This window comes from Chrysemys picta, chromosome 6, assembly GCF_011386835.1.
Source record: "Chrysemys picta bellii isolate R12L10 chromosome 6, ASM1138683v2, whole genome shotgun sequence".
NCBI lineage: Eukaryota > Metazoa > Chordata > Testudines > Emydidae > Chrysemys > Chrysemys picta.
Genome location: NC_088796.1, coordinates 118,459,821 through 118,478,839, shown reverse-complemented (window position 1 = coordinate 118,478,839; position 19,019 = coordinate 118,459,821). Strand labels below are relative to the sequence as shown.

The following is a 19,019-nucleotide window of genomic DNA, read 5'->3' as shown; positions in this document are numbered from 1 at the left end:
ATGAAGAGGCAAATGAATCTTTAGTGCATCTGGCACATACATATCTTGCAACGCCAGCTACAGCAGTGCCATGCAAATGCTTGTTCTCACTTTCTGGTGACATTGTAATTAAGAAGTGGGCAGCATTATCTCCCGTAAATGTAAACAAACTTATTTATCTTAGCAATTGGCTGAACAAGAATAGGACTGAGTGGACTTGTAGCTCTAAAGTTTTGCATCATTTTGTTTTTGAGTGCAGTTATGTAACAAAAAACCTACATTTGTAAGTTGCACTTTCATGAGAAAAAGATTGCACTACAGTACTTGTCAGAGGTGAATTGAAAAATACTATTTCTTTTGTTTATCATGTTTACAGTGCAAATATTTGTAATAAAAAATAACACTGTTTTCTGTGTGGTAATTGAAATAGATATATTAAAAATATAGATAAACATGCAAAATATTTAATAAATTTCAGTTGGCATTCTATTGTTTAACAGTGCGATTAATCACTATTAACTTTTTGGGGTTAGCCGTGTCAGTTAACTGCAATTAATCGACAGCCCTAATTTAAATATGTGCTTAAATCTATAACTAATCAGCAAAGCACTTGAGCCCATGCTTATGTCCCAGTGAAGTCAGTGGATTTACCCACACGTTTTAGTATTTTGATCAATAGGAATGGAATGCTGAATCAAGACCGAAGTGTGTATGATAACACAGCAGATATATTACAGAATTATAATTCAACTACAATTAAGATTGCACAGTTACACTTTACGATTATTCATGCCATTTTTTTGAAAGTTCCATGGGTAACCTTAACCATATTCTCTTGTGCATATGCATTATGATACAGTTTTTAGTTATACTATGTCTCAAGGAATGCAATATAATTTAATTGCAATAATATTTTTTTAAATGGCAAATGTATGTTTTCCCCCACTCTCCTAGTACTCAAAGATGTATGAAACAAATGAACTACCTCACTAAAACTTTCTCAAAATATTAATCTTTTGTAGAGAGTAAAGCCTGAAAATTTCAACTCCCAAGATAAAAACTGAGTAGTTGTAAGCTCAAATAGGAGTTTTTAACAGACACATATGTGTTCTTAACTACAGGTTGCTCCAGCTATAAGGCCCCATCTCAATAAAGCAATTTAAAATGTGCTTATATCCACCCCTGTTCAGTAAAGTAGCTAAGCACATGCTTAATTGTTAAATGATAACAAGGTTATTGAAGCTAACAAGCAAATATGCTAATTAAAATGATTAACATGCATTAAAGTATTTAAATATTAAGACTAATTGGAAACTAAGCCATTTCTCATACTTTTAAAGCCCTTTAGAACCATTTCATGAAAACAGACCATTGAAGAATAATTGCATCAGGATTATAAATGCAGCATTGCTATGCAAATTGAGGGCTCAATTATGCCTTATTGGCATAGCCTTGTTTTAGGGTATGTGGTGTTCTCTGGATCTTTCCATTGAATTCATATCCTATTTGTATATTAAGCAAGGAAAAGTGTAATAGAAAATATTGCATTGGTGCAGTATAGTCAAATTAATGTTGTTGGGGAACAAACTTAACTTTTTGAATGCTTAATTTCTCAGCTTTAATTTGCATTAATGTTTGGGGGATTTTTTGCATTTAATTGCTTTGTTTGATAAATGAATAAATAAATAAATATAGAGCCATTCTGTTGGGGATCTTACAAGCTTTACAGCAGAGATTGTAAGCTCCGTGATTGGGAGATATTGTAAACTTTGTAGGCAGCCCTAGCAGCTTTCATCGCCATTTTTAACTGAGCCATCTTTCAATGAGGTGTCTCTTAGTAAGGCATTACTTGTTGAATTGGTGGGTTTCTTTATATGAAATTATTTGTTTTGTATAGCTTACAAACTCTGCACAGTTTTGGCAACTCTCTATGGTATCCCTAAATGGGGTGTCCTTAAAAGGCCTGAGGAAAAATAGAATGTCTAGGAAAGTTCTAATGTGAAAGTGCAAAATAGATATTTTTAAATGTTCAGAACTTTAAAGTTACTGAAAGTGGCTTCCTTTTTATGTTCCACAGAGATCTAAATTTGGAGTTAAATGTTCCCCTTGCGGGCCATACTCCAGCTGCTTTGTGCCTCTCTGCAAGTGGAAAGCAGCCCTAAACTTGTCAGATCTTTCTAGAAGTAGTGTTGTTATGCTGCAGATTGGTTGGCTGCCTCCCAGCAAGCTTGTCTTTGATCTGTGAGCAATCACAAACCTCACTCAAACTGTTGGACATGCTGGCCTCCTTCCTTCCATTCAGGCTATGAGGAAACAAATTACCAGAAGTGCCCCTTTGTTTAGTAATGGATGAAACAATGGAAGCCACTGCCCAAAGACTAGACAGAATGCAAAGACAGGGACTGGGGACTGATTTGATTGCAGCTATGTGTCTCTCTGTGGGTATGTCTACACTACAATAAAACACCATGGCTGGCCCAAGTCAGCTGACTGAGGCTCGTGGGGTTTGAGCTGTGGGGCTATAAAATTGCAGTGTAGATACTCGGGTTGGGCCCAGGCTCTGGGACCATCCTCCATCATGGGATCTCAGAGTCTGGGCTCCAGCCAGAGCCCAAACATCTACAGTGAAGTTTTATAGCCCCACAGCCCGGCTGCAGTTGTTTTATTGCAGTGTACACAAACCCTGTGTGAGTTGAAGCAGTCAGAAAGAGGCAGACAGCCAAGGCTGGACACAACACAGAGAGAGAGCTGAGAGAAAGAGCGAGCTTTCTGGACAGCATGCTGGCTGGAAAGAGACTTAGAATTCTAAGCAAGGAAATTGCCTCCAGTTGTTTGATTCATACTGTGGTCAGGGATACTGCCTGGACTTTGTGTGCATTATTTGTAAATAAACAGGATTGCATCAAAGAAATACCTGACTTCATCACCATTTTCTCCTCCTACCAGAAACAACTCATAGGGTATGTCTACACTACGGGATTAATCCGAATTTATATAATTCGAATTTGGGAAACAGATTGTATAAAGTCGAATGTATGCGGCCACACTAAGCACATTAGTTCGGCGGTGTGCGTCCATGTTCCGGGGCTAACGTCGATTTCTGGAGCGTTGCACTGTGGGTAGCTATCCCATAGTTCCCGCAGTCTCCCCCGCCCATTGGAATTCTGGGTTGAGATCCCAGTGCCTGATGGGACAAAAAACATTGTCGCAGATGGTTCTGGGTACAGCCTCACCCCTCCCTCCCTCCCTGCATAAAAGCAACGGACGGCAGACAACCATTTTGCGCCTTTTTTCCTGGGTGAACACTGCAGACTCCATACCACGGCAAGCATGGAGCCTGCTCAGCTCAAGACAGCAGTCATGAACATTGTAAACACCTTGCGCGTTCTCGTGGAGTTTATGCTGAGCCAGGACCAGAAAAACGAGGCGAGGAGGCAGCAGCAGCGGCGGCGGCAGCGCAGCGACAAGCGTGATGAGGACATGGACACGGACACAGAATTCTGTCAAACCGCGGGCCCCGGTGCTTTGGAGATCATGTTGTTAATGGGGCAGGTTCTATCCATGGAACGCCGATTCTGGGCAAAGGAAACAAGCACAGACTGGTGGGACCGCATAGTGTTGCAGGTGTGGGATGATTCCCAGTGGCTGCGGAACTTTTGCATGCGTAAGGGCACTTGCATGGAACTTTGTGACTTGCTGTCCCCTGCCCTGAAACGCCAGAATACCAAGATGAGAGCAGCCCTCACAGTTGAGAAGCGAGTGGCGATAGCCCTGTGGAAGCTTGCAACGCCAGACAGCTACCGGTCAGTCGGGAATCAATTTGGAGTGGGCAAATCTACTGTGGGGGCTGCTGTGATGCAAGTAGCCAAAGCAATCACACAGGTGCTGCTACGAAAGGTAGTGACTCTGGGAAATGTGCAGGTCATAGTGGATGGCTTTGCTGCAATGGGATTCCCTAACTGTGGTGGGGCGATAGATGGAACCCATATCCCTATCTTGGCACCGGAGCACCAGGATACCCAGTACATAAACCGCAAGGGGTACTTCTCAATGGTGCTGCAAGCACTTGTGGATCGCAAGGGACGTTTCACCAACATCAACGTGGGCTGGCCGGGAAGGGTTCATGACGCTCGCGTCTTCAGGAACACTACTCTGTTTAAAGGGCTGCAGCAAGGGACTTACTTTCCGGACCAGAAAATAACTGTTGGGGATGTTGAAATGCCAATAGTTATTCTTGGGGACCCAGCTTACCCCTTAATGCCATGGCTCATGAAGCCATACACAGGCAGCCTGGACAGGAGTCAGGAGCTGTTCAACTACAGGCTGAGCAAGTGCAGAATGGTGGTAGAATGTGCATTTGGCCATTTAAAAGGTCGCTGGCGATCGTTACTGACTCGCTCAGACCTCAGCCAAACCAATCTCCCCATTGTTATTTCTGCTTGCTGTGTGCGCCACAATCTCTGTGAAAGTAAGGGCGAGACCTTTATGGCGGGGTGGGAGGCTGAGGCAAATCGCCTGGCTGCTGATTACGCGCAGCCAGACACCAGGGCGATTAGAAGAGCACACCAGGAAGCGCTGTGCATCAGAGAAGCTTTGAAAACCAGTTTCATGACTGGCCAGGCTACAGTGTGAAATATCTGTTTGTTTCTCCTTCATGAAAACCCGCCCCCTTTATTGACTCATTCTCTGTAAGGAACCCACCCTCCCTCTTCCCCCAGCTTGCTTTCAAACCAAATAAAGTCACTATCGTTTAAAAATCATTTATTCTTTATTAATAGATTATAAAAAGAGGGAGGGAACCTGGGTGGGGTTTGGGAGGAGGATAGGTGGGAAGGAAAAGGCCACTAAAAAAAGGTTAAAAAATTGACAGCCTTTTGCTTGGGCTGTCCACTGGGGTGGAATGGGAAGGTGTACGGAGCCTCCCCCCCCCCCCCCGCGTTCTTACACGTCTGGGTGAGGAGGCTATGGAACATGGGGAGGGGGGTTATACAGGGGCTGTAGCGGCACTCTGTTATCCTGCTGCCGTTCCTGAAGCTCCACCAGACGCCGGAGCATGTCTGTTTGCTCACGCAGCAGCCCCAGCATTGCATCCTGCCTCCTCTGATCTTCCTGCCTCCACCTCTCATCTCGAGCATCCCTCCTGTCCTCACGTTGGTCCCTCCTGTCCTCATGTTCACTGGCTTCTTTCCTATACTTTGAAACCGTGTCCTTCCACTCATTCAGATGAGCTCTGTCACTGCAGGTGGATTCCATGATTTCTGCGAACATCTCGTCTCGCGTCTTCTTTTTCCGATGCCTTATCTGTGATAGCCTTCGGGATGGAGGAGGGAGGCTTGAAGAATTTGCAGCTGCTGGAGGGATGGAAAAATGGAGAGAAGTTTTTAAAAAGATACATTTTACAGAACAATGCTTATACTCTTTCACGGTGACCAACACTATTCACATAGCACATGTGATTTCTGTGCAAGGTCGCATTTTGCCTCTTAATATTGAGTGCCTGTGGCTTTGCTGCTAGAGATCACAGACGCAGGTCCGGGCAACAGAATTCGGCTTGCATGCGGCCATGGTAAGCCATTGTCTTTCGGCTTCTGCGCCCTCCTTTCCCACATACCAAGCAAAGCCCGTTGAGTGCTCCAGTTTTCCTGTTAACATTCAGCAGCAGAAAACAAACTAACCACCACCTCCCATCCAATTCTCTGGATGATCGCTTTACCCCTCCCCGCACCGCGTGGCTGGTATCAGGGAAGATCCCTGCTAGCCAAACGCGAAAAGCTCTGGGCCAATTCCCACCTCCCCCCCGCGCTTGGCTAACTGCAGGGAAGGATTTCTTTTCAGCCACAGCAAACAGCCCAGTAGGAACTGCCACCTCTGTCCCCTTAATTAAATTCCCGTATTTTAACCAGGTTACCATGAGCGATATCACTCTCCTGAGGATTACACAGCAAGATAAAGAACGGATGTTGCTTGAATGCCAGCAAACACCGGGACCATACGCTGCCAGGCTTTGTCATGCAATGATACCAGATTACTTGCTGCAAGCATGGCTCGGTCAAGTGTCCTACCATGGAGGACGGAATAAGGCTGCACTGCCCAGAAACCTTGTGGCAAGGCTTTTGGAGTACCTCCAGGAGAGCTTCATGGAGATGTCCCTGGAGGATTTCCGCTCCATCCCCAGACACGTTAACAGACTTTTCCAGTAGCTGTACTGGCTGCGAATGCATCCCAAGTCCTCAGGGCAAAGTAATCATTAAAAACCCTTGCTTTTAAAACAAGTTTTATATTTTAAAAGGTAAACTCACCTGAGGTCCCTTCCATGGGGTCGTGGTCTTGGATACTGGGTTGGGAGGGTACTTCAGTCAGGCTGAGAAAAAGATCTTGGCTGTTGGGGAGAACGGAGTGCTGGGTGCTCTCTGCAAGCTCGTCCTCCTCCTCCTCCTCTTCTCCGTCCGTAGAATCCTCAGGTGTAGCTGATGAGATTATCCCCGCCTCAGAATCCACGGTCAGAGGTGGGGTAGTGGTGGCGGCCCCCCCTAGAACTGCATGCAGCTCGTCGTAGAAGCGGCATGTCCGTGGCTCTGACCCGGAGCGACCGTTTGCCTCCTTTGTTTTTTGATAGGCTTGTCTGAGCTACTTGACTTTCACGCGGCACTGATCTGAGTCCCTATTGTGTGGCCTCTCTCCATCATGCCCTTGGAGATTTTTTCAAAAGTTTTTGCATTTCCTCTTTTTGAACGAAGTTCTGCTAACACTGAATCCTCTCCCCATATAGCGATCAGATCCAGTACCTCCCGTACGGTCCATGCTGGTGCTCTTTTTTGATTATCGGCCTGCATGGTTACCTGTGCTGATGAGCTATCTGTGGTCACCTGTGCTCTCCACGCTGGGCAAACAGGAAATGAAATTCAAATGTTCGCGGGGCTTTTCCTGTCTACCTGGCCAGTGCATCCGAGTTCATATTGCTGTCCAGAGTGGTCACAATGGTGCACTGTGGGATAGCTCTCGGAAGCCAATACCATCGAATTGCGGCCACATTAACCCTAATTCGAAATGATAAAATCGATTTTGGCGCTACTCCGCTCGTCGGGGTGGAGTACAGAAATCGATTTAAAGAGCCCTTTATTTCGAATTAAATGGCTTCGTTGTGTGGACGGGTGCAGGGTTAATTTGATTTAACGCTGCTAAATCCGAATTAAAGTCGTAGTGTAGACCAGGCCATAGTGCTGTATATTGGCTAACTGCTCAGGATAAAAAGTGCAAAAGTATGAATGAATAGGGACCTTATCCAATAACTAAGGCCCATAATTTGAAGTATCTTAAAATGGCTATAGTCTGATGTTCTGTACTTCAGCATTTTAAATGTTTTCTTGATTTTTAAATAAATCCACTGCTGTTGCCAAATTTTATGAGTGGGAGGGGTACATTTTATGTTGTATCTATATATAAACATTATGCTGTAGAGATGAAGAACATAAGAGTACTTCATTCCCAGCAAAGGGAATACAGTACCCAGACACTGGTCTCATTTATATGTGTAAATTACCCAACAAAACCCCATTTGTAAGGTTTGTCTGACAGATGCTAGTACACAAATTAGGAAGTGAATAGAAAGAAATCTTGTTTAGTATATGCTTTTTTAAAAATAAGCCAGGGGGCTGGGAAATCAGTGCTTGCCAAATGAAACATAAATAAGGTTGCTTTAAGATTCTAAAGGAGCTTTACAAACAGTGAGCATTTAAAATAAATTTTAAAAATGCAAATACTTAGCTGTCCTTTTACACAATTTTAACTGTTTAGATTTTTCTTATCCCTTTTAAATTTCTTGCTATTGTATTATTTTTCTTATCTTGTTCAAGATTTATATATTGCAGATGAACTTGTTTTTGTTGATAATTTGGAAGAATATCGTAAACGACTACCTACTCTGCATACCCTCTTGGCTAGACTAAAAATTTTCTTAGTGAAGGATCCCCTCTTAAATTCTAAAGGACAGATTTTGACTGAAGAGAACCTTTTCAGGTACTTGCAAAGTTGTTATATACTTTTGAACATAAAACCTCCTCCTCTTGTATGTATGTGGATCATAAGTGTGATTAATATTGCCACTTTAACATCTTAACTCATATTATTTCATTATGGATTTTGTTCAGCTGTGATTTCTTTATAATTGCAATGAAATAAGATATGTAATTGGTTTAAAAAACTTAATCTCTTTGTAATGGAAAGAAGAATGTGTAGGATGGAGGTTAAATACATCGTTAAAGAAAATAGAATAAGAGAGGTGATATGATTTTTAGGGCCCTACATGTCTGATTGTTTCTGTGGGTTTTTTTTTAAATACAGCTTGTAGTGCTGAAATAATGTTCAGCTTTAAAAGAACCCACTCCTCCTTAGTCAGTCAAAACTCTCACTGAGTTAAATGGGCAGGATTTGGATTTGTGTCTGCATAAAGTTAATTGCAGAATCAAGATCTTAACTTGATGTTTAACTTAAACAAATGAAAAAAGAAAAGTAGGACAGTATGCAAAACTTATCCAGTTGACTATTAAATACTCTTCATTTGCTCACCAAATTATCTGAAATTGTTCATTAGCTTGTTTAATGTTTTGACCTTTTTAAATAATAATTTTATTTATGAAATACTCAACTTTCCTGAGACAAAGCACTGAACAAATAATTAAAATACTCCATGATTAAGAAAATATTATAGGCCTATTATTAAGGTTTTCCAATACTCTTCATTATAAGACCTTGTTTTCAGTTGCTTGCATCTTTGTCAGACTTTAACCATTTGGGCTGAAACATTCCATACCAAGTTTCTGCCTTGGGCTGTTTATTTTTGCAAATGTTTCAGCCAGAATGGTTCACCTGTTTCCGAGAACAAGTCTAGTGAAAAATGTTTTTGTTTTTTTCTTTTGTTCATGTTGAAAAATTCAGGGATATGAAATTTGGCAGGGGGGTTGCCTTTGTGCCAGGGATGTGTCTTTTGTCATCCCCATGAATATCTGCACAAATTTGGCTGAGTTATAACCCTTTGAAAAATCTCTGTTCACACATGCTAAGTAGAGCTTTGCAGCTTAATCATGCTGATATGGAAGAGGTCTGAGGAGTGGATCTAAAGGCTCCAACCCTGCTGATGAAACATGGGTGTCAATATGATATCACATGATGGAATTTCCATTTTTTTCAGTTAGATTTTTTTTTTAAAAGCAATCAAATTACACACTCAAAAAACTACAATAAAATCATTAGTAGGATTGCAAAGGCAAGCACTCAAAGGTTAGGAAATACCAGAATTAAGGTAGCTTGTTCAACTGTAATTCAACCCCCCTTTGCAGATGCAATATCGTACAATCTTTTTCTGTAGGACCCCTGCCTCAGTGCACATGATGGACCTGCTCTGGCAATAAATCAGGGTTGTGTAACGAAGGAGAATGTTGTCTGCAGGAACCCTGCCTCATTTGTTGCAGAAGTTGGAAGGTGTGTAGTGAATGAGGCAGGAGATTGCAAGAGGAAAAAGGATGGTCTTGTGGTTAAGTCAGTTGAATGCTGCCCTAGAGATCTTGATTCTATCCCAGTCTCTGCCAAAGAGTTCCTATGTAATGCTAGGCAAGTCTCTTAAACCAGACTTTTCAGAAATAGTCACTAGTTGTGTGTTCCTCATTTTCTGTGTGCTCAGCTTGAGACCTAGGGGTCTGATCTACAGACGTGCTGAGCGTTTACAGCTGGAACTGAAGTCAATGGGAACTGTGCTTTGAGCATATAAAATGCTATATAATGCTAAGTAATCTGAAAAGTCACATCCTAGGCATCTCAGATTGGGCATCCAAATGTAGTAGATTCTTTTGACTTTAAACCTCTTTGGGCCAGATTTTTAAGCATATTTATGTGCCTAAAGAGGCAGACAGGTACTTAGTGGGATTTTCAAAAGCACCTAGGCATGCATTCCCATTGGCCGTCGATGCCTCAATTCCCCATTTGTAAAATGGGGATAATAATATTCCCTTATCTGACAGGGTGTTTGGAAAATTAAGTCATTATTCTGATGAACAGTACAGGAAGATAAGAATGGCTATACTGGGTCAGACCAAAAGTCCATCTAGCCCAGTATCCTGTCATCCAACAGTGGCCAAAGGGGATGAACAGAACATGTAATCATCAAGTGATCCATCCCGTCGCCCATTCCCAGCTTCTTAGACGAATACAGTAACTCCTCACTTAAAGACGTCCCAGTTGTTTCATTGTTACGTTGCTGATCAATTAGGGAACATGCTCGTTTAAAGTTGCGTAATGCTCCCTTCTAACGTCGTTTGGCAGCCGCTTGCTCCGAGGGCGGCAGTCAGGCTGCCTTCGGCGGCATGCCTGCGGGAGGTCCACCGGTCCCGTGGCTTCAGCGGCAATTCGGCGGTGGGTACGCTGAATCTGCAGGACCGGCGGACCTCTCGCAGCCATGCCACCAAATCCGCGGGACCGGCGGACTGCCCGTAGGCATGCTGCTGAAGGCTGCCTGACTGCCGTGCTTGGGGCGGCAAAAAAGCTAGAGCCGCCCCTGTCCCTGGCTGAGCTCCTAGATGTGACACTCAGATTGTGTGAGAGGTCAGTTTCTTTCTCAACTGTCTCCACTGGAAATATGCTGCCAAAAATGTAGAAAGCAAAGGAGGAGGGCAACCGGAGGCCAAGAGCTGGTATGGAGGCATGGAGCCTTCACGTGGATGGCACTGGCCTCCTGCTGATCCATACAATCCTAGCAGCTTGCTCCATCTGGGGAACGATGCTTCCTCCGTGGAACAGTTGGGGAGAAGTAGCCACAAAGGAGAGCCATCCTTTACTCAGGCAAACTTCCACTGAAATTAAAACTAAATAAAATCTCAGGATTTGGGCTTTAGTGATTTATACTCTTAAATCAAAATTATTATTTCTGGGAGGTAGTGGTGCCCCACTGTTGGTGAGGAAGTATACTCCCTGAACAATGGTGCATTTCACAATCATAAAGCCTTTAAAGACATGGGGGAGAAGGCAATGGGAAGTGACTCTATGCACTCTCTCCTGCTTCCTGCACTCCTTCACAGAGCAAGTGTTAATCTAGTTCTTCCTTTTTATTTCTTTTGTATTTAAAAAGCCTGTCAGTTTGCCTTTGAAGAACATTTTTACATTTTAATTTTATTTAATATTAAACATACTCTGACTTATTTCATTGCATTAATAAATACACAGTGATTCACAGAAAGAAAAGTAAAAGTTTATAAAAACTGAAGGATTCAAGAAATTTTGAGTTGTACTAAATCATAAAAGCTCTTCATACATTAGAAAAACTTATTTTGGTAAGAAAATAAGATTCTACAATCCTGCAATGTAAAGCAATTTCAAATGACTGGGGAGTTTGAATGTTGTGACAATGTTTAATTCTACAATATTAAATTTTTCTCCTCTGTACATAAATTAACAATTCTTGGATAGTATGATGAACAGGCGTCATGTCAGTTTAATGTTCAAATTATTACAGCATGCCTTAGAATTGTTTTCCTAGAAAATTGTAGGGTTTTTTTAATCATTTTTCTGACATGTATTGTCATCAAGGTTACTATTAAAACTTTGCATCATGAATATAAACCAACAAACTAAAGAGAAGTCACTTGTGCTATTTTAGAGACTAACAAATTTATTTGAGCATAAGCTTTCGTGGGCTAAAACCCACTTCATCGGATGCATGCAGTGGAAAATACAGTAGGATGAATGAATACATCCGATGAAGCGAGTTTTAGCCCACGAAAGCTTATGCTCTAATAAATTTGTTAGTCTCTAAGGTGCCACAAGTACTCCTGTTCTTTTTGCTGATACAGACTAACATGGCTACCATTCTGAAACTTGTGCTATTTTGCTGATCTTTTAATAGGGAATGCTTGACTTTCCAAAGCAACGCAGAGACTCATGAAAATGAAAAAGAACTACATGTAGTTAAGGAAATTTTTTGTCGAATGTCTTTAAAGGATGAGGAGGTATTATAAATAAGTTTCATCCCAGTGATTTTAGTGACTGCTGCTTAATACACTTATCAATATATGTACCTGTCTTCTGACTTAAAAGTGACTTGTAAGTCACTTTAACAGAATTCCCTTAATTTTTGCAAACTGTGCCAAATGCCTCCATTAGCCAACATTTAAAAAAAAAGAGTATTAGTTTAAACCAGGTTTTTTTGTTTTGTTTTTTTGGAGGCCTGTGATAGGAAGCCCCACTTGGGGTGTCTATTTCTGCTATGATCAGATGCACCAGCACATGCTAGATTGGTGACATCAGATCAAAAGTGGAAATCAAGTGGAGAAGGATCTAGCCTTTGTGTGTATGTCTTGGGAGGGTGTGTGGAGGGGGAAGGGAAGGTTCAGGTAAGTCCCTTTTTTACTATTATGCTCAGTTTTGCAACACTTTAAAAATAATATTTCTTACAGTTCGAGGCACATTATGTCTCTACAGAGGCAGAATGGCACTGGGGAGGGCAGAGTAGATGTATCACTGAAGGAATGAAGGAAGTACTCAGGGAGCATGCTGAGTAGCAGGACTAATTAAACCTAATTCAAGTATTTATATCTGGTGCTTCTTCAGCACAGCCACACCAGAGTGCAAAGGGAAAGTGAGGGTATAGTCCTTCTCTGATACCATACCGACAAGAGCAGGCATCATGTCAGCACTGCCTGTAGCACTAATCAAGTTCTTCCAGTTATTTTTACACCAGTACTACACTTGACTTGGAAAAATTTTTCTGTGTATAAAAGTCATTTATTTTAGTCTGATTTCTTTTTCCCCATGAATTCAACCCTCTTTCTACTCTTAAGCCATTCTTGGTCTATATTTCTGCAAACTATTTAAAAATAAAAGTCTAAATTAAATAGTAAAAGCAAAAAATCACAAATTTAAACCTTATCTGTCCCAGTGTTACTGTGTTTATTATTTTTTCAGTCATTAATGCTGCCTGTTGAGTTAGAATCCAACAAGACAACAGACTTCAGACAGAAAGTTGAGATTCCATCGTGCTTGGAACTGAAAGAGTTGTTAAAATTAGCACCAGAAATTATAACAGATGAAAGTAGGAGTGAAAATAAAATCAAAGGTGAGAATTGTTTGCTTGATATATTGGGCCCAATTCTCCTCTCATTTGCACAGACTTCACACCATTATCTTTTTAACTCCATTATCTTCACTTGAATTACTACTGATTCAGACTAGTATAAATCAGATGAGAATAAGGCCCATTCTGTGTATGAAATTGTGGAACAGGTTTGGCATTTCAAATTTCAAAGTATTAAAGTTTCCTGTAAGCAGCCAAAAGGAAGTGATCTCTTACATACTGTACACCTCAATTCAAGCCCATGTTATTTCAGAAGCAGATATTGTTATTGAGGTGGAAGAGTGTTTCTAATGATAATAACGGAATAGGTTAGCTAAGCTAAGATGAATTTTTTAGACATCCCAGAGTAGTTTACAATAATTCGTGCAGTACAGTCACTCCATATAAGTTGTCCACAACATTATAGGGGGAGCTGGTAACAGCCTCTGTATTTACTTTGACTACCATCTCTATTTCAAAATATTCTTATCACCTTTTCTTTGAGAAGTTCTCCCACCTCCACTGTTAGCAGCAGACCTTTGATATTGATAGCCTGAGAGTTATTCTCCTGCTGAAGTGCTTTTTCTTTATCCCATGAAACTCCATTTGCATTTTTCTATTAAACTTTTAAAAATACTTACTTTGTTCTCTTTTGTTCCTCAGGAAAATGTTGGCAGCCTGCCAAATAATAACTAAAAATACAAATATTCTATACTATCAGAGGGGTAGCCGTGTTAGTCTGAATCTGTAAAAAGCAACAGAGGGTCCTGTGGCACCTTTCAGACTAACAGAAGTGTTGGGAGCATAAGCTTTCGTGGGTAAGAACCTCACTTCTTCAGATGCAAGTCTGAAGAAGTGAGGTTCTTACCCACGAAAGCTTATGCTCCCAATACTTCTGTTAGTCTTAAAGGTGCCACAGGACCCTCTGTTGCTTTTTACAAATATTCTATAGGCTGCCAAAGTAGCAATGGCAGATGATACTGTATTGTGAATACCAAGACAACTGTAACAATGGAGTGGAAGTAAGAAATGGGCTTGGTTCCATATCCCTCTGGACCTGGCCCATGACCCTAGTGCTCTATGTGCCGCATGGGGCAGAAACCCACCACGTCTTGATTGGCGGGAAAGAGAGCTAGGCCAGCTTCTCTCAGAGCAACCCCCGGCACTTGACCAATGATCCATTTCCTCCCCACCTTCCAGGAATACCATATGGGACCAGATGTCCCTAATCTAACACCATGGAGAGAGAGTGCCAGCTGGGTTCCCCCTACTACTACCCTCAGAACCCAGTGGTCCATCACTTTCTTGGCTAACAGCTTTCTCCTGCTGTCAACTAACCTAGTTAGGCCTTAGTCCTTTAGCTCCAGTGGTGGTAGCCTATGTTACAGTGCTGAAAGTCCCGGAGTCAAACCCTGCTCGTGATATGGGGATGTTGCATTTGTACATCATAGAATTCTTTTTTCATCTTTTTCCTTTAAAAAAACCCTCTAAGAAGTAACCCACAAAAATGAAAAAGAACTGCATGAATTTAAAAACTAGTATAAATATGACATTTAAAGAAAGTTATTTAGGTTGCAAAGTCAAGATCTTGAAAGTTAGGAAATACCAAAATTAAGGTTACCTGTGCAATTTAATTTTGTGTATGTATTATAGTACTGTCAAATTACATAATCTCATGCTGTTTTTTCCCCATGGAATCACTGCCTTATTCAGTGTAAAGGATCAATTCACAAAGGGATAGAATTATAGTTGTACGAGCAACCATAAATCTGGAATTTCCTAACTTTTCAGTCCTTGACTTTGCAACCTAAACAACGTGCTTTTAATGCAATTTTCTGTATGTAATAGTGCATTGTATAATCTACCAAACACACACAAACTATTTTATTACTATAAACATTTGATTTTCTATATTTGTAAACTAATTGTAATTTTCACAATTGTACGTACAAGCAAGTAAAAGAAAAACCAATATCTAAAGCATTAGACCAGAGGAACAAAATAATAAATAGTGATGGCAGCACTTTCACAGTACAAATATATATAGCAAACTTTTGTCAACGCATGTTAAAATGTAATCTCGATTCTTGTACACTTGATGAGTGCTAAGTATTGTTATTACTTAGTATGCACATTAGGGTTCTCCTTCAAAACGTTACGGAAGGCCTGAGATTAGCGTCATAGAACACATCTAAGCAAAACACAAAAATTAGTAAAATACCCTTCTGCAGTTTGTATTTCTGAGTCTTCTAGTGGCTCAGATAAAAACATTACAACCCTGCCATAGACCAATATTCTTTCCATATGTCTATCAAATGTTTACCATGAACTGAATAACATGATTATCAATTTAAACACAGACCAAGGTAAACTCTTTCGTGAACCTGCTATTTCCCAGGATTCCCACTGCACATCTTATAGCCTTCCTCCTCAGAGCAGAGCAGCCTTTCGTACATCCCTGGATGGGGTGGTATGTATCTGCTCTGATTTGGTAGATCAGTACAGCTATTTTCAGCCCTGGGAAGCTAGGACAGGACAGGGGAGGAACACACACTCTCTCTCTCTCTCTCTCTCTCTCTCTCTCTCAAAGAAGCCCTTTACCAGGAATCAACAACATCTGTCTAGAATTTGGATCGGCATTTTAAAGCATTAGCTTTTATCTCTAAATAAAAGAACAAATGGACATTCAGTGAAATTGAAAAGTGGCATACAAAGCTGATAAAAGGAATAATTTTTCACACAAAATTCAGTTAACCTGTGATACTTATTGTCAAGGGGTATAATTTAGGCCAAGATCTTAGCAAGTTTCCAAAAAGGATTAGATATTTATATGGATAACAAGAATATTCAAAGTCATAATAGTAAATATTAAAAAAAGAGTTTTGGAAGCATCAGAAACCCTCTGGCTTTTCAGGATTAGTGTTACACCTTCAGTGACACTGCTCAGTTTTTAAATCAGTGCTTGTGGCAGTAACTTACCTGTACAGTCATGGAGACTGTGGTTGTGGTCTCAACTTGGCCAGAAAAAAATTACACTTTAATTTATTTTGGCAAATGAGAGAATTAAAAAAGGTTTGTTTGTTTTTTAGCTCGGGCAGTATAGGCTCATGCTTTTAGATCCAGAGGCCATCTGTTTGATCCCAGCTGCTGACAAGCCACCCATGGGAGTGGTGTTCCATAAGTTAGGAGGAAACTTTCCCTAAGGACAGGTTATTTCACATCTAGCTAATACAGGGTTTCTTGCATCTTCCTCTGAAGCAGCTGGTACTAATCACTGTGAAGACAGGATATGGGACTAGATGGACCACTGACCTGGTCACATAGGGCGATTGCTATGGTCTTATGAACACCTTCTGCTGTTTGCCTGGTAACTGATGGTAACTGCAGTACTTTGCATTGATAAATTCAAAATGATAATGGGGGATCAATGAAAACAGAAACAAAGAAAACATTGTTCAAGAAACAGCTTTGAGGAAATAAATGGTTATCATTTGTGGCACCTTTTTATCTCTTTTCAGATCTTACTGCAAATATTACAAATGAAATAGAGATTTCAAAATACTGTCCCACAATGGAAGAGGTTTGTTTCAATCAAAGCAGAAATCCACTGGAATGCAGTGAGGCAGGTAGGAAGTGCTCTATAAGCAAATCCAGTGGTGGTTTTTAAGAACTATGATTCTTTGATTATGTATTCCATATGTATTCCATTATTTGATGCACACATGTCCTGTGCATTTGAGATCAGACTCTGTGGCCAGAGGTGTCAGGTGGGCTGCACTTGTGCCCAGAGTGAGCTCGCACCCTAGCTTCTCACCCCTCCTGAGTACATAAAAGGCAGAGTGAGGCCAGTTGTTCTTCAGGTTTTTACCACCTGTGACTGCGAGACAGAACTGCAGGCAACATTCTTACCTTTTGCATTTGCTAGCTTTGTTTATAACTAGCTTTTAGTTTAGTAAAAAAATTACAGTGAAAAAAATAAAGGAAAAAAAACAACCAAAGAAACAAGTTCCTTGCAAGCTAGAAAAATCAATAAGCACGTCTGAAATTCATTTTACTGGCAAAAGTAGAGCAATAAATGTGACCTACAAGAGATTGCTTTGATTCCCCAATCTTGTTTGCATAGCTGGTTAAAAATATAGGATCTGATCTTGCAAGTGCTCTGCATATGGAACATCAATTGAAATTGAATTGATTTCAGTGGGAGTCTTCTGTGACAAGCATTTACAAGACTAGGGCTGTAAGTAGCACTGAATTTTATTTGCATATGAAACAATAATTGACTCCCTCAGAGTTTGAGGTATCTGAGTTGCAGACTTGCAACTTATATTATATTTGTGATGGTTCTAATATCACTCACATTGACAGTGAAACCTTCAGACTTGCAGGTTTCACTGTCAATGTGAGTGATATTAGAACCATCACAAATATAATTTGAAAGAGCCATTCCATCTAAGTAAGAGCTACATAACTGGGCCACGGCTGATCAACATTTAATTTTTAAAAATGCCCCAAAATAATAACTGGTGATTTTAAATTCTGAATGGTTGGCTAGGTGTGCAGAGATTCCCAGAATCACATAGGAAAAGCAGTAAAAAAGTGTGATTTATGCATTACTATTACCTCTGTTGTCTAGATATTAAAGTACCACAATTTGGTCTTTATTGCTCAAGTGATAAAACATAAAATCTTCATAATAAATTTGAAACACAAAATGTAACTGGTGTCAGTTATACATAAATATTTACATTTCTTTCACTTATATTTGTGAAATGTGGTGTCATTTTTCTGCAATTCCCAGTTAGTTACGCTTTATATCCTCAATATGAAGTAGAAATACCACTAACTCCGCCATGCAGACCACAAAGATCACACGTGAATTCACTTCATGCAGGACTTCAGGCAGAACCTATTTCTCCTGTTGGTAACAGGTAAGAAAAAGTTTTATGAGAATACAACTGGTACAACCTCCTCCAAATTAGTGCAAAACTAGCTTAATTGGATTCTGTTAATTTATGGCCTCATTCTGTGAGATGTTCATTGCCGATGGTTTCGTCCATTGTGCACTTTGCCTTGGAGAGAAACATTATTCCAGGGAATACACGCTGTGCATGGTCTCAGTGCATGGAGCTTGAAAAGACCAAGAGAGTTGCTTTAAGGCTGTCCTCCTGTAAGGAGGTTTAATATCCTTGGGGAAGGTGAGGACTCATACCTCCGTGGCAGTGAATCCTCCAAAGTCCTCAGCAGAGAAGCACCCAGTGAGTACCTTGGCCGAGTGCTGGGGATATCCATGTGGTGACAGAAGTACCAGCAGGGCTGTTCCATGGCGGCTTCTCTATGCTATTTGCTAGAGTAGCCTTCACAGTCTTAATATTCTCCCTCCACAAACATGGAAGGACTAAAGCATCCTCTTAACAGGGGACCTCAGTCTCCCTCCCTACCACCGTGATCCACACTAGCTTCCCCTTGCTTACCTCCAGCCCATTCAAGGGGTATATATACCCCTCATCTTTTCCCCTCTTTGGGGAGTGGAACCACATTGGTCCTGCAGCCAGAGAGCCCACTGCACCCACAGATGTGGAGGAAAGATTTCCCCAAATGAATCAATAAGAGAAAGTAGAAGATTGGAGAGAAAGTAAATACTTTTGCAAAGTTACTTTCTCTAAATGTATTACCAGAAGAAAGTTGATTTGAAAATCTCAAGCTATGATTTAAGCTCCTTACCACGTGTCTCCTTTTTTGTTTCTTTGTTTTAGTATTCTGCTTATAGAGTCAACTAAGGAGTATTTAGAGTGCCTGGTGTGGCAGTCAGAAAAATACCAAAATGCTGTGAACTCTCTTTTGCTTGAAGGTAAGGAAGTATGAATTCTGATATACTGAATTGATATAGAAGAGTTGTATGTGAAATATTACAACAACATAGAAATTAATCTGGGAAGTGCTTGAA

General features: G+C 40.8%; 1 protein-coding gene across 1 annotated transcript in view; it reads left to right on the top strand.

The window, feature by feature from the left end:
- SHOC1 (shortage in chiasmata 1) overlaps positions 1-19,019 on the top strand; it is a 124,447-nt gene that overhangs the window by 40,991 nt on the left and 64,437 nt on the right. Inside the window, exons 6-11 of the mRNA XM_065550578.1 lie at positions 7,833-7,995; positions 11,870-11,972; positions 12,928-13,078; positions 16,594-16,701; positions 17,874-18,003; positions 18,829-18,923. Of these exons, the coding sequence (XP_065406650.1) occupies positions 7,833-7,995; positions 11,870-11,972; positions 12,928-13,078; positions 16,594-16,701; positions 17,874-18,003; positions 18,829-18,923 (750 nt within the window). The remainder of the gene's footprint in view (positions 1-7,832; positions 7,996-11,869; positions 11,973-12,927; positions 13,079-16,593; positions 16,702-17,873; positions 18,004-18,828; positions 18,924-19,019) is intronic.